Source organism: Neolamprologus multifasciatus, chromosome 15, assembly GCF_963576455.1.
Source record: "Neolamprologus multifasciatus chromosome 15, fNeoMul1.2, whole genome shotgun sequence".
Classification (NCBI taxonomy): domain Eukaryota; kingdom Metazoa; phylum Chordata; class Actinopteri; order Cichliformes; family Cichlidae; genus Neolamprologus; species Neolamprologus multifasciatus.
The window spans coordinates 8,566,583-8,579,847 of NC_140453.1; the positions used below are offsets into that span (position 1 = coordinate 8,566,583).

The 13,265-nt window shown below is 40.7% G+C and overlaps 1 protein-coding gene across 3 annotated transcripts in view; it reads left to right on the forward strand.

Moving 5' to 3' along the window:
* The window catches only part of LOC146501509 (3',5'-cyclic-AMP phosphodiesterase 7B-like), a 37,653-nt gene extending 24,609 nt beyond the window's left edge, over nt 1-13,044 (forward strand). For all 3 annotated transcript variants that reach the window (XM_085132588.1, XM_085132590.1, XM_085132589.1), the window contains one exon: nt 553-13,044. In XM_085132588.1, the coding sequence (XP_084988714.1) occupies nt 553-764 (212 nt within the window). In that variant the 3' untranslated portion in view covers nt 765-13,044. The remainder of the gene's footprint in view (nt 1-552) is intronic.
* Nucleotides 13,045-13,265: the final 221 nt, after the last annotated feature.

Here is a 13,265-nt window from a genome sequence, read left to right on the forward strand (position 1 = left end):
ACGATGAGCTCCTCTGTATACCAATTCTATAGTCAGCTAAAGCTGGGCTAAAACTTAATCGTGCAACTTTTCTTTGATCCCAAGCTCAGCAGCAAATCTACAACAGAATGGCTGAAAAAGAAGCGAATTAAGATGTTACCCAGTAAAAGTCCAGACCTGTGGCAGGACCTTAATAAATGAATGGCGACAGACCTTAATAGCCAGAAGCACTATTGTAAAGATAAGCGAGCCAAAATTCCCCCACGGTGATGTGACAGACTGATAAAGTCACACAGAAAAATAATTATTGTTGTTCTATAAGATACTGAATCACCCTGCGTTTGCATTTTAGCTTAGCTTTGTTAAATCAATAATGACGGTGTAATATGTCATGGTTTTTTTTCGTCTCAGGTTGTATTTACCTACATTTAGGACCTGGTGATGGCTGGATTTTTCTTTTATTGTGTACTAATACGGAAATACTTAGAATCAAAAGGGAGCACGCTTTCTTTTCGCCCTGTTCGCGAATGCCGTACCGTGTGTACCTAACAGAAGATGTCTGTGTGTTTTAAGGTTTTATTTCCTACATTGTGGAGCCCTTGTTTGAGGAGTGGCACCGCTTCACTGAGCCCAGCCTGCTCAGCCAAACAATGCTAGATCACCTGCACAAGAACAAAGCTAACTGGAGCAGCTTACGATGTGCTCACACAGCTTCAGACGTGCAAGGCCGCTCCCAAGCTGAGGAGCCTGAAGGAGAAGTTGGAGAGGGAGCAGACATCCCTTAATCTCCCTCCTGTTTCACGGGTGTTTCATCTTCCTTTATAAATGGAGGAAAGGAGTATTTTCAACTCCCCTGTTGTGTCCTCCAGGGTGTTTGCTCCCACAGCCTTTTGTCCACGCCTCTGAAAGCGGGAGCACTGGATTGGCTTGGATACGTGAGAAATGAGTCCCTCTGCAGGAGCAAAGGATTGTAGCGCTGCAGGAATGATGAAAATGGAGGGAGATTTTCACAGTTACGCAGTCAGGATGGATGATCTTAGTAAATTAATGCAAATTTTGACAAAGTCATGCCTTGCTTAATAACCTGTTGATAATATTTGCTTCAAATTAACTGAGGAAAGTGGGAACAGAATGAAAAGTCTGGCAGAAGAGGATGAGTGAAGACAAATGTTAGTGTGTGATTGTGCAATGCTACTGGGAGAGTTTTTTAAAAAGCCAAAATTATATACAAATCAGCTGGACTGTGGTGGAATCATGATGTAAAATAGATGAAAAAATAGGTGGAATATATAAATATATCAAATATACTATGCTTTTTAAACATTTAGACAGTATATATTAAGCTCTTTACTTTTTCCTCTTTTTGTACTGCTTGCACTCCTGTTGGATGCTTTTTCAATCAAGTGTCTCACTTGTCTACTTTTCACTGAAGTGCGTTTTTAACTAAAAGCACTAAGTTGGTATGTCAAGGTACTGTAAACTGTAACATGTATTCTGTTTTAACCTGTAAGAGTGACCCAGATAATAAATACCCTTTCTGACTTATACGCACACACACACATACACAAAAGTGTCATCAGCCACTAGATGCTGAACACTGACCGTCAGGTGGATGCTTTTTTTTGGGGACTCGAGCTCGCTCGCCGAACGCAAACGAGAGCCATTTTTAACAAAAAACAACGAGTTTGTCGTCATGCAACGTTACGCTGTGTAAATACTGTGATATACAACCTCAGCACTTCACATGCCAAAATCTCAGCAATGTGTTCATCTACTTACAGGGTACAGTCACTCTTTGTAACAACTTTATAGGTGCATTTATTTCTAACCTCACTTTATAAGCTCATATACAACAAAGCCTTAACAGCAACTTGGTCTGTCTGTGAAGCATATTGTGTAAGGAGTTTTGTTTTTTGGAGAAGCTTTTTTACAGTGTATGCCTGTTTTTCTTCAGCCATACCAGCATATACTGAAACACATGCACAGTGCTGTAGCAGCTTGTTTCCTGATTGATCTTTCACCCGCTATCAGGGTCAGATTAGGTCGTACAACGGATAAACAAGGCCAAGGTGCCCATATACCATTATGACACATCATCTCACTGCTTTGTTACCTCTCTCAGACTTTTGTACTTGGTACAGTATCCTGTCTTAGTGTATGCCATGAAGAGACTTGGGCCAATTAGTAACTGCAAATACCTCTTAATTCATATTTATTCTACAGTGTTACAGAGAAGTATATGCCATACTTACTAAAAATCTATATGGTTTAAATGGTGTTTATAATATGTATTATGTCAATGGTGAGAGTCATCCATAGAAATTAAAATGTGTGTAAATACTGGTTGGTCCAATTACCAAACACACTGCTGTTAAACAGTCTATTTTTTAGCACTCTGCTCTGGTTCTATACAGTTTGGTTTGTCACATGTATGCAGTGTTTACAGATGCCCAGGTTTTCCTGAGCTACAAAGGAGCTTTATGATTCCACCGACCCAGCCGACACGCAGTATATTCTGTACACAATGGTTGTACAGCATAATTAAAGCTCCAGTAATGACATGTTCACAGAAAGTGTAAGATTAATGACATTTCTATGATGTCTTTTTTTTTTCTAAAGCTGCGCTAGCTGTGTTTTAATGTGCAATAAAGTTAAAAGTCACTGGCCAAGTTGTATGAAAAAGGCCGTATTCATATCTGTAGCTCTGGTTATTAATGGGTAAATTATTAACGTGTCTTCACTGTAGCACTCTGTTGGCTTTGCTCAGACTCACACTGCTGTTTGGCGTGCGCTCCTATGTCACTGTTATCACCTGTGAAAAGGTTTCATTACTGCATTGGTGCACACTGGCCTGTTTGATTGCATGTAGTGACAGCAGAGACAGTTTACCAACTAATTCAGCCTCGTTTTCATTTGTGAGTTCAGCTCCCTTTGCCGAGAGCAAATCTGTTTTGTTTTTTACCATTAATACCGAGTGAAAAAACCTATAAATATGCTACCTGAACAGTATTGAATTCTGAAGTCACACGTTACTGCCATACTGTAGACCCAGTCCAGACAGAAGGCCTCAGACTGCCTTGTATTCAAATACCTCTCAGAATTAGCACTGATACAGGGTAACTGAGCCATACTGACTTTACTTACTATTATATGTACTGTATGTCTATATGCCAGAGTAATTATAGTATCGACATTACCATAAATATATCTCACGAAAAAGAAGTCTGTGAATTTATATTTTGATTCTCTAAAATAACAGTCGCACCCAGCTGTTTTTTATACCTTATATATAGCATATACTCGTAGAACAACATGTTACAGAATCCTCTGATTTACGTCCTCTGAGGGTATTCTGCAATCAGCAATAACCGATTAACTGTTTGCAAATAACAAAGAAATTTAATGCCGCAACAGATTTTAATCTCACCAATAATCAAATGTCCTTCATTGCGTATAGTGCAGTAACCTAATAATTTCTAGAGAAAGTGAACGCAGTGCTTAAGACTTCAATATATAAGCTCCATTTTCAGTTCTTCTAGTACTCCTCATACTTTAGCTTAAAGTTCCTGGTCAGTTTCTGACTGTGAAATCTGGATCTTTTCCTATTGCATGCTCTTCATCTGCAAAAGGAGTCTTCTCTGTTTTAATTGTTCATATTTCTGTGTGCTACCTTATGGACTATTATTATTACTACAGTGCATAATTATTAGCACAGCAGCTGATTTAAACAGAATATTTTTTGAATGAAACCTTTCACATAAAGCTCTCGATATCCTGTATCACTAATAGAGGGAACTGGAAATTAAAGAGCTGTTTGCACTATGTCTGTCATGCAGTCTAAACAAGAAAAGAGTTGGAAGGGTGGTGTGTCTGACGGGTCCTCTGACTGCTCGACTGTACATTTGTGTTCTGACAACCACCCTCTGAGCACTGTGAACAATATAATAAAAGATTTTCAATAACCATACGAGGTCTCAGTTTTTCTGTATCTGTATTTGTGCTCTAAAAAGAAAGAAAACGGGAGGACTAAATGGAGTTTTAGCAGCTGTAATACGTACAATTGACCACTAGATGGTGACAAATCAATTTCACTGGCTTTGATGCCATGCCATTAGTCTTCAATGACACGAGGGCACCTTTGTCTGCTGTTTTGTTTACAGTATGACTAGAGTTGTTAACCAGGCAACCAACATGATGATTTATGGGATGTAGGTATGGCTCGGGGTTATGAGCTCTTATGTAAAACATAAATAAATAGAAGAAGAAAGATGGGGCAGAATCAAGCAGCATGGAGTCGTGTTTATTGCAGTTGCAGGGCAAAGACAGAAGATGAAAGAATCTAGACTTTTAAAATGGCCAAATTGCGATATCGTGGTGTGTTTACTGCATAATTGAGCATATTTTCTTGTGAATTTCGCACAATAGAAAAACGAGGGAGAGGGAGCTGGGAGGACGTGAGCTATGCAAAGTGTGAGGAGGGAGAACAAGCCTTAAGAAAATGAATGCGGGGGGTTTAGTATTCAAAATGGAAGAGTAAAGAGAGTGCTGTAAATACGGGCTGGAACAACAGGGGAAAGGACGGAAATGTACCAAGAGTAATGAGCAGCAGAGAGGTGCTACAGGCGACCTGTGTTCTCCTTATTTGCATATCTGAAATTTGCAAAGCAAAACAAGCGCACACACAGAGTCCACTGGTCAGCCAGTCACACTACGCCGTCCTGGCTCACTTCTCTAAACTTTATCTTTATCCAACGCCACACTCCAGAGTGGCCCGGGCCCGGGTGACATGCTGATAGAGGCTGTGTTTCTGACATGATCTGCTCACTAGAGCATGACATCAGGCACCCATTCATGCTGGTATTTCCCTCTGAGTGTTTCCCTCTCTTTCTCTCTCTCACACACAAACACACACACAGAGACAGTTTGCCACAGTCAGTGCTCCTCCTCTGTGTGTGTCACCGTAAATATTGACAGTGCAAACAGTGACCCTCTTTGCCCCTTAAATTCTACCCCTCCTTGTGTAAAAACATCCCCTCCATTACCTCATCGAGCTGATAACCATCTACCTCCAAATGCAAAGCTGGCAAAAGCGTGATTGCTGCTTTAAATGGGATACACCTTCATTTTTCAAAAAAAAAAAAAAAAAAAAGGGGGGGCAAAAGCTGAGCTAAAAAACCTAAAGTCAGCTCCTGCTTGGCCTCCCGGCTGTAAGATAAAGAGTGAAGGATGTGTGTACTGAAAGTGAAAAATGAAACCTGGTGTTCGGATTCAGCGCTTGTCTCACTTTGTGTCTGACTGCTGCTGAAAGGGTTAATCTCCTGTTGTTAGTCAGTACCCTTTTTTATACCGTAAGCTCTTTTTGCCACGTTTCTCTGCCTCGTCCCTTCTTTCTTTCTTTAACCAGACTTTATGTCAGGTTCATGTGATCTTTTCCAACCTTTGCATCTGTATTCTTTTTGCTTATTTGTAGGTTTTTGCCCACCTGCAGCAGAGAGAAGCACATACATAAGAAAAAAAGAAGCATTTCTCACTCTTTCACACTGACCCACTGTCACACTCACTCACGTACTATATTTATCATCATACAGACCGAATGAGTCTATATACACTTTTATGAAAAGAGGAACTCCTCTAGTCACCCCCCACCCCAACACGAGTGATGCGAGGCTGTCTTTTTAAATTTACTCTGAAAGACAAAAGAGGACACATTCATTCTTCTGTTTTGCCTCAAGCCACGCCGTAAAGGCAGTTGAAAGGTCAGCTTTACATTGCTCTGTTCTCAGTTTGCGTAAACACACCAGAAGCATAATAAGAATACTGTACACTACTGTATGTGCTCACTCTCACTCCTCAGAGCTCTGAAGCACTTCACAAAGGACCAACCCGGTTGTCACTTCAGCAGCTCAGCCTATCGCGCCCCTTCTTTGCTTTATCGCGAATGAAACCTTTCGAACTTTATCACTCGCGCTTTCTATCAGATATCTTTGCACGGCTGTCTCCTCCTCTCTCGTTTAAATCACATTGTGAGCATGCCATAAACGGCTCGCTGCACCCCTACAATGTGGCTGCAAAGTGGGCTCCACTGTGGTGAAATGTGCATGAAATAATACGCGGGGCGTGAATCAGTGAGACCTGAATGTAAACCTACCGATGCACTTTATCTGCTTGCAATGATTTAAAAGAAAACAGCTATCGCATTGAGGTCATAGCTAAAATCTGCTTCAATCTCGATGTTTTCGGGGCTTTACACTCTACTTCATCTGTCCTTAAACTGCACCTCAGTGCAGTGGGTGATTTCCATGAAACACACTGTGTAGTGGAATGAGTAAAGGGTTAATTTTTCTTCTTTTTTTTGTGCAGTATTTACGTCTCTCACATGAGCCGCCCCCACACAGGCCCCAAAAAACACACTGCAAACAAATAAGTACATGATCAATAACCAGGAGCCAAACTTGTTGGCACCTCTGACTGTGCCCTCGCTCATTCTTTGTGTGTGTGTGTGTGTGTTTGTGTGTGTGTGGAGATATGTGTATCTGATGAAATAATACCCAACCCGTAGGCGCAGTGGGAACACACCTGCCACATTTCACCCTCTCATGTTATGTGTGTTTGCATGCTGGACAGTGAGCTCAGCATTATAATAATTATTATTATTATTTAGTATGTGTGTGTTTCAGGAGTTGGATTTGTTGGCCTCTTTCTTTTTCATTTTTTTTTTAAACATTTGCATACTGCAAATATGTGTAAGAACGTGTGGGCGGATGAAAAGCTTTTAACAAATGAAGACTAAGCGGTACATGTTAATGTAATTTGGATGTTTTTGTTCTGAGACAATTTAACGCAGGTCTCAGCAGAGGATTGGCACGCAAGGAGCCTGCAGCCCGATTTGCACTATGAGGGGCCTGCTCACAGAAAAGCTCATGAGTGAGCGCAGTGAAAGTTTTTTTGTGTATAAGTGGGCTGCGTATGGTTTCCTGGCTGGTTGACATGCATGATGTTCACCTCTATAACCTGGTATTGACCTTGGACCTTTACCTTTTTTTCTGGCCCAATTCATTTCCATCTTCTGGTTGTAAAGTTCAAAAAGAAAAAAAAACCCAACAAAAAACCTCACCAACCATCATGGAAACGCTCAAATATTTAGTCAACAAGTTTTTATGGCGCTATTTATACTCAAGTGTTGTTAACAGCCCTCAAAATCATTGCGATTTTTTCCCCCCCTTCTTTACTGCATCCACCTCCCGTGGCCTGCTGGGGGAAGACGTGCAGCTTCCTCTGACTCATGCCTCCTCTTGTTATTGCAGGTACAGCTCAGCCTGCTCGGCCTGTTCTTCCAGATCTGCATCATTAGTCAAATCATATTGCTATCAAAGTCACAATTACACAGGTTCAGTGATATTGTTGCTCCTGTAAACAAGGTGTCTAGTTGTGGATTAAGCCATGCATGGCCGTGTTTATTTTGTCTAGTTTTTGGGGGATGTGTAATGTTTGTTTTGGGTTTGCACGGTCAAGTTCTGTAGTGCGATTGGGTAAAAGGTTTTCAAACCTTCTAACACACCCCAGAATCTCAAGTCAACTTTTCTTTTCTTTTGTTGTTGTTGTTGTATGTGTGTGTTTCCTGCTTGTGCTGGCAACACGGAAAATACAAGTTTAGAACAATTTTCTGAATGATTTTTCCTCATTATCTTTATCCCTGAAACATTTTTTAATACCTCACAAATCCACGTTAACGTGATCTTCCTTCTGATCCGTTAGATCCTTCTTCCCCTCTTCCAGTGAGCCACAGCGTTGTTTGTGTGCCGTTGTTTTCTAATCAGACGGGGCATGATGTCACACTACGATGCCATGACTCAGCAGTTCATTAAAGGTCAGCTTGATTGTGATATACACACTATGAACAACAGACGTGCCAAAATAAATCACCCGCTGCTATGTGAGCCCTTCACATCAGCATCTGGCTGCTAAAATGCTGTTTTATGGGAGAGAGATGACTTATTAGTTTCCAGCTAATGCTAGCACGCTTGGTTAGCAAGTTGCAGCTATAAACTAATGATTAAGAAGCTAAAACTATAGCTTATTTAGTCATCTGTGCATCCAGCAAGTTGTATTATTTATCATATGATTTCAGTGCATCACCACCACCGAGGTGCTGGACAATGGACAGTGGAGAAGTCCAGATCAGTGACTCAACAGGTGAAGCCTAGCCAAATTTAGCTGCCTGTATGGGTACAATCAAAGTGGGCATGCCCCACTTGCTCCAACTTTAAGCTCAGTTTTTACGAAGGGCAAAATTATCTTTAGTGAGCAAAACATTTTTCTGTACACTGCTGTAAACATCTCGACTTCACAGCTAAAGTTGAGCATTTTAACATGTCATGAGGATTTACTCACTTCTGGAAGCAGCCTCTAGTGGCCACTTAGGGAACTGCAGATTTCAGGATGATCACGTCGGCTTCACTTTTAAGCATGGGGAAGCTGTTGCTCTGTCATCATCTGCAATCGCATTCCTATTTCTAGGTTTAGCTGAAGGTGTTCTCTAACCTCTTTTTATTTTCACAGGCCTGCACTCAATATCTGCGCAAGTCCTAAAGCCTTTTAAACCTACAAAGGTTTCTATGTTTATATCCGTTTATATCTCTATGCTAGGCACATAAAGGTGCTATACGTGTAAAATTGCCATCACTTTCGACAATCTTGCTGCTACCTGTGAGTGAGTTTACAAAGAGTTTTTTTCTGTTTATAATCGGTTTAAAAGTTTAAATATAATCTCTTATATAAACACCCTAATCAGAGAGAATTGGCGCTGTCCCCATAAACCCATCAAAAGCAAAATTTTACAATGTAAATGATTTGATGCAGTTATTTTTTTGTTTGTTTGTTCCTCTGTTCTTCCTGTACTGACGCTGACTGAGGACATACCAGACATCCATTTTCAGTATGTTACCCAAACAGTTGCTAAAGAGATAAGATAACCTGATATGTAGAAAAATGCATGTGTTCGTCACACTTTTCTTTAAATGTATTGAAGCATGTAAACAAATACCGTTTAAACACTTTACCTGAAATCTTCAATCTTCAGTGTGAAAAAAAAAAGTGCAGGCATGTTTCATTTTAAGGGGGAACTAAATGCAATGCTGCATATCTTGTCTGGGCAGTCTTTATGCCACTTATCCAGAAAATGGCTCAAAGTGAAACTAAAAGAAAAAAAAAAACAAACGGTAAATGAAGCTGAAATACTTTGCTGTACATAATGGAAAAACAGTTAAATAATCAAATATCACTAACATTTGCATTAGATGTCATCACAAACATCTGTCAATATTATTTAGACTCCACTAGATGCCACCTTTACATGCCAAAGTCTTTTAGTGGCTCAAAAATGTCCCGCTTATCTCTTAAATGTAAACATTTAACTTGTAAATAACGATCATGTACGTGCCGTCATAGTGACAAGTGTGTTATTGTTTCTGATCAAAATAACCAAAATGCTTAACCATCCTGCCAATATAACTGTGTACTCCATAGGTAATTTCTGCAGTCAACAAGGCCTGGGGTTTAGACACAAAAGAAAATAAAGTACCCTTTTTTTCTTCTTTTTTTTTGGTGTGGCTTAACATCAGTTTCAATAGCACAATGTACTATAATAGTGTGTGTTTGACACTGATTGTAAAAGATTACACAAAAGTCCCACAAGATTGCACATTTGCTGTAATTGGTTGACAGATTATGTCATGGGGACAGAGAAATAAAAAGCTTTATTCTTCAACACGGCCTGAACTTTCTTAAAGTTGTGTTTAGGAATAGTTCTCCAGGCTTCCTGAAGGACATTTAAAGCTCTTCTTTGGATGTTGGCTGCCTTTAGCGCCATTCTCTGTCAAAATAATCCCACACACTGCTTCAGTAACGATGAAGTCAGGTTCACATGGTATTACGTGGTGAATCTAAACCTAACTGTACTTTCCTATGTTTGTATTTTACCTTTGATAAGTTCCCCAACACCACAGGCTGCAATGCAGCCCCCAAAATGGCAGAGGTTCCACCATGATTTACAGATGGCTGTAGACACTTGTTGTTGACAATTTGAACCAAAATAATCTCAAATTCATCACTCCATCAGACCTTTTGCCACTCATTTTCAGTCCAGTTCTTATGTAGTTTGACATACTTCAGCCTTTTATCCCTGTTTTGTTTCCTTAAGAATTGCTTCTTGACAGTCACCAGTCACAGAAGGTCCTGATTCATTTCTCATTATACTTTTTAAGGACCAGGCTTACATATCATTCATCTGCTGTAGATAGTTTGCGTAATCTTTGGCGTTTGTCACAGATCCGATTAAAAGAAAAATGGGAACAAATGATGTGCTTTTGCAACAGGATGCTAGTAACAAAGTTGTCTGTTACATGTAGACATAACCGCAATTTATCCCTTGGAGCCTTTATTATGCTTTAATGATTCATAGGTCAATGTGAAGTAGCTCAACAAACAAAAAAACATTCCTCTGAAAATGGTTAAGTACAAGGATTGAACTGAGAATGAGGGAAAAAGCAGCAAGTGTCCAAAGAAAATTCTGGAAAACTCCTATGCAAGAGTAAAATGATCATTTTGGCTCCTTGGAAGCAAAATATAAAGAAAAGCGAGGTGGCTCAAGACTTTTGCACAGTAGCATAGCCTGACTAATACAACCTAATCAACTGCTTGAAAAAAAAATAGCATCACAGTCTATTTATGAGCTCCCACACTCCAGTGTGCACACTGAAAACATCAGGTTCAATAAAAGCCCTCAGTCTGCGGGTGATGAGGGTCTCCATCATACTGGTAGTGAACAGGGTACAGAAACAAAAAAAGGACACGGAGGTCTTGACCCCTCAAGCGCACATTTCCAGTTATCCACAGTGCGTCAGCTTGTGCAACAAATGACAGCGACAGCAATTTAATTTCAAGAATCTCCCTCGGGCTAACTTGAGCGAGGTTCATTCTCACCATCAGTACGGTGTTTTCGCTCTTGAACAAATCCAAATAACACACAGCTCGCTTTGTGCCGTTTAACACACGCGCAAGTGCGTCTTCTCCCCCGGCCACTCAGAGAATGACATGCTTTTCTAGCAGTTTTCTTTAATCTGACTTCACCCCTTTTTTTCTTGGATGTAATTTGGGAGTCTCCTGAGGAAAAGGGGGGGAATTCTGGGGAAGTTTGCTCTCTAAAGTATCACTGCTACTTTCCCATGCATTTGATTTGACTTGCAAACTTCAATGCAAATTTCACTGCGGCCAGAGGGAGTGGGCGGGGGAGTGTACACCTTGAGCTGGGTCAGTGTGTGTGCATATGAGCGTGAACCGAAAGAGGGATTATTGCCTTCATGCTCCGTCTTGCCCCCCTCCGGCTGCGCGGTCTTGCCTGGGTTATTTATTATGATGTTGGTTTTTGTTTTTAGTGATGAAAATGTTCCCAAGCGATAGGACTGGCTTTACAAAATTTTGCATGCAAGTCTGGATAAGAACTAAGGGCTGTGTGTGCGTGTGTGTGCTCTCACTGAGTGTGCTTGTGTTGCATCACAAAAGAATGAGGGACACATGTACCTTCCTCTTTCTAGTTGCAAAACAACTCTCTTCTCCTTCTCTCTCCTTCCGCGCGCACACGTGTGTGAGTGTGTGTGTACATCTTTCTTCATTCATGTGCAGTAGTAAGCCTCCCTGGTAGTGAAAACCGTGGGGAAGTTGTCACAAAGAAGGGAAGTGTGTAGTAAAAATATATCAAGATATGTCAAGTATTGTTCAGCTCATTGACCGAGAATTTCCTCTTTTGCTTCTGTGCGTGTGCCATGGGGTGTGTGTGTTTGTATCTGTGTGTGTGTGTGCGTGTGTTGCTTTTGCAGGTGTGTGTGTCCGTGTGTGCAAAGAGGGATACACCTATCGCTTTATGCGACACATCTAAAATAGCTGGATTTTGCTTTTGTTCCTCCTGTATCGAACTTCCTCCCGTCAAGTTCTCTGTGAGATGATTACACCATAAAATAAAGAAGCTTCCCTCTCATTTATCCAACTGCTTCCCTGAAAACATTTAAATTTATTTAATTTCACCAGCTACTTCCCAGCTTCCAAACTATCAATAGAACCTCTGCAAACCTCCCTCTCCTGCGACGAGTAAAGCTGCGGTGGAGTCGACTGAGCCTCGTCTACAGGACGGCTCCTTTATATGTTATTTATGAAGAAAACCTAAGTGAAACACACCAGAAAACACCATCTAAACAAATGTGATGTGTAATTGTGGCTATGGCAACACTGCTTTGCTTGCATCATCATCGTACGCGTTAGTCTGCAAACACGCGTGCATTTATTTATGTGCTCATGCATCTCTTCGCTCACTTCCTGCTGTCTGCTCTTTGTCCACTCTCTTTCTGTCCGTTCAGTCGGACTTGACTTCTCGAGAGAACCGTTTGGTCTCCTGCTGTTTGCGTCTGTGTGCGACGGAAGGAGGACCCTGGCGGTTGTGCCATGTCCAAGTGAGTCTGCTTACCGACTAGTTTTCTCCTCGTTCTTTTCCCTGCTTTCAGCCTCTCGTCTTTGGATTCATCTGGACACACGACCGCTCAACTTACTTGCCTTTCCACCTGTTTTTTTTTTGAGGGGGGTTGTAAGTAGCCTAGGGATTTGAGTGTGTTTTGCCTTTTTTACAATTTGCTGCACATGCTGAAAATCTGAACTAAAAGCATGACCAAAAAAAAAAAAGAGTCCAACAGTTCGACTCGATTCTTCTTTATAACGCGCATCAGAGAATCCAGGCAATGTTAGAATATGCACAAAACACACAAACGACACAAAAAAAGAAATGTAATTCAGCATTTTTAGTTTGTGTGTGTGTGTGAGCACATGTGGCTTTTTATTACACACACACAAGGAATCTTCCTTATTGTTTAGCTGGTTATGTTTCATTTTCTCTTTCTGGGAAATGTGGAGAAGTGGAACAAGGAAGTTGATATGAAAAAATCTTTCATATCTTTCGAGCCTTTAGGACACACTAATAAAAAGGTTTTATTTTTCTCAGTTAATACCAAATTCTTCACCTTTTTTTAAAAAAAACATCTGTTTTAACATGCAAAAGTGAAACTATGACAGCTATGACACATGTTGTCCGATGTGAGATTTCAAAGACACATGGGCATTGGAGCATAAACAAATGCGCAAATACACATATTAGACATTAATCTTTGCCTCTCGGGGACCAGTGTTGTCCTGTAAAACACCAATGTGAGTGAAAATATTATCTAGTCCACAAACATCCTGGTTTG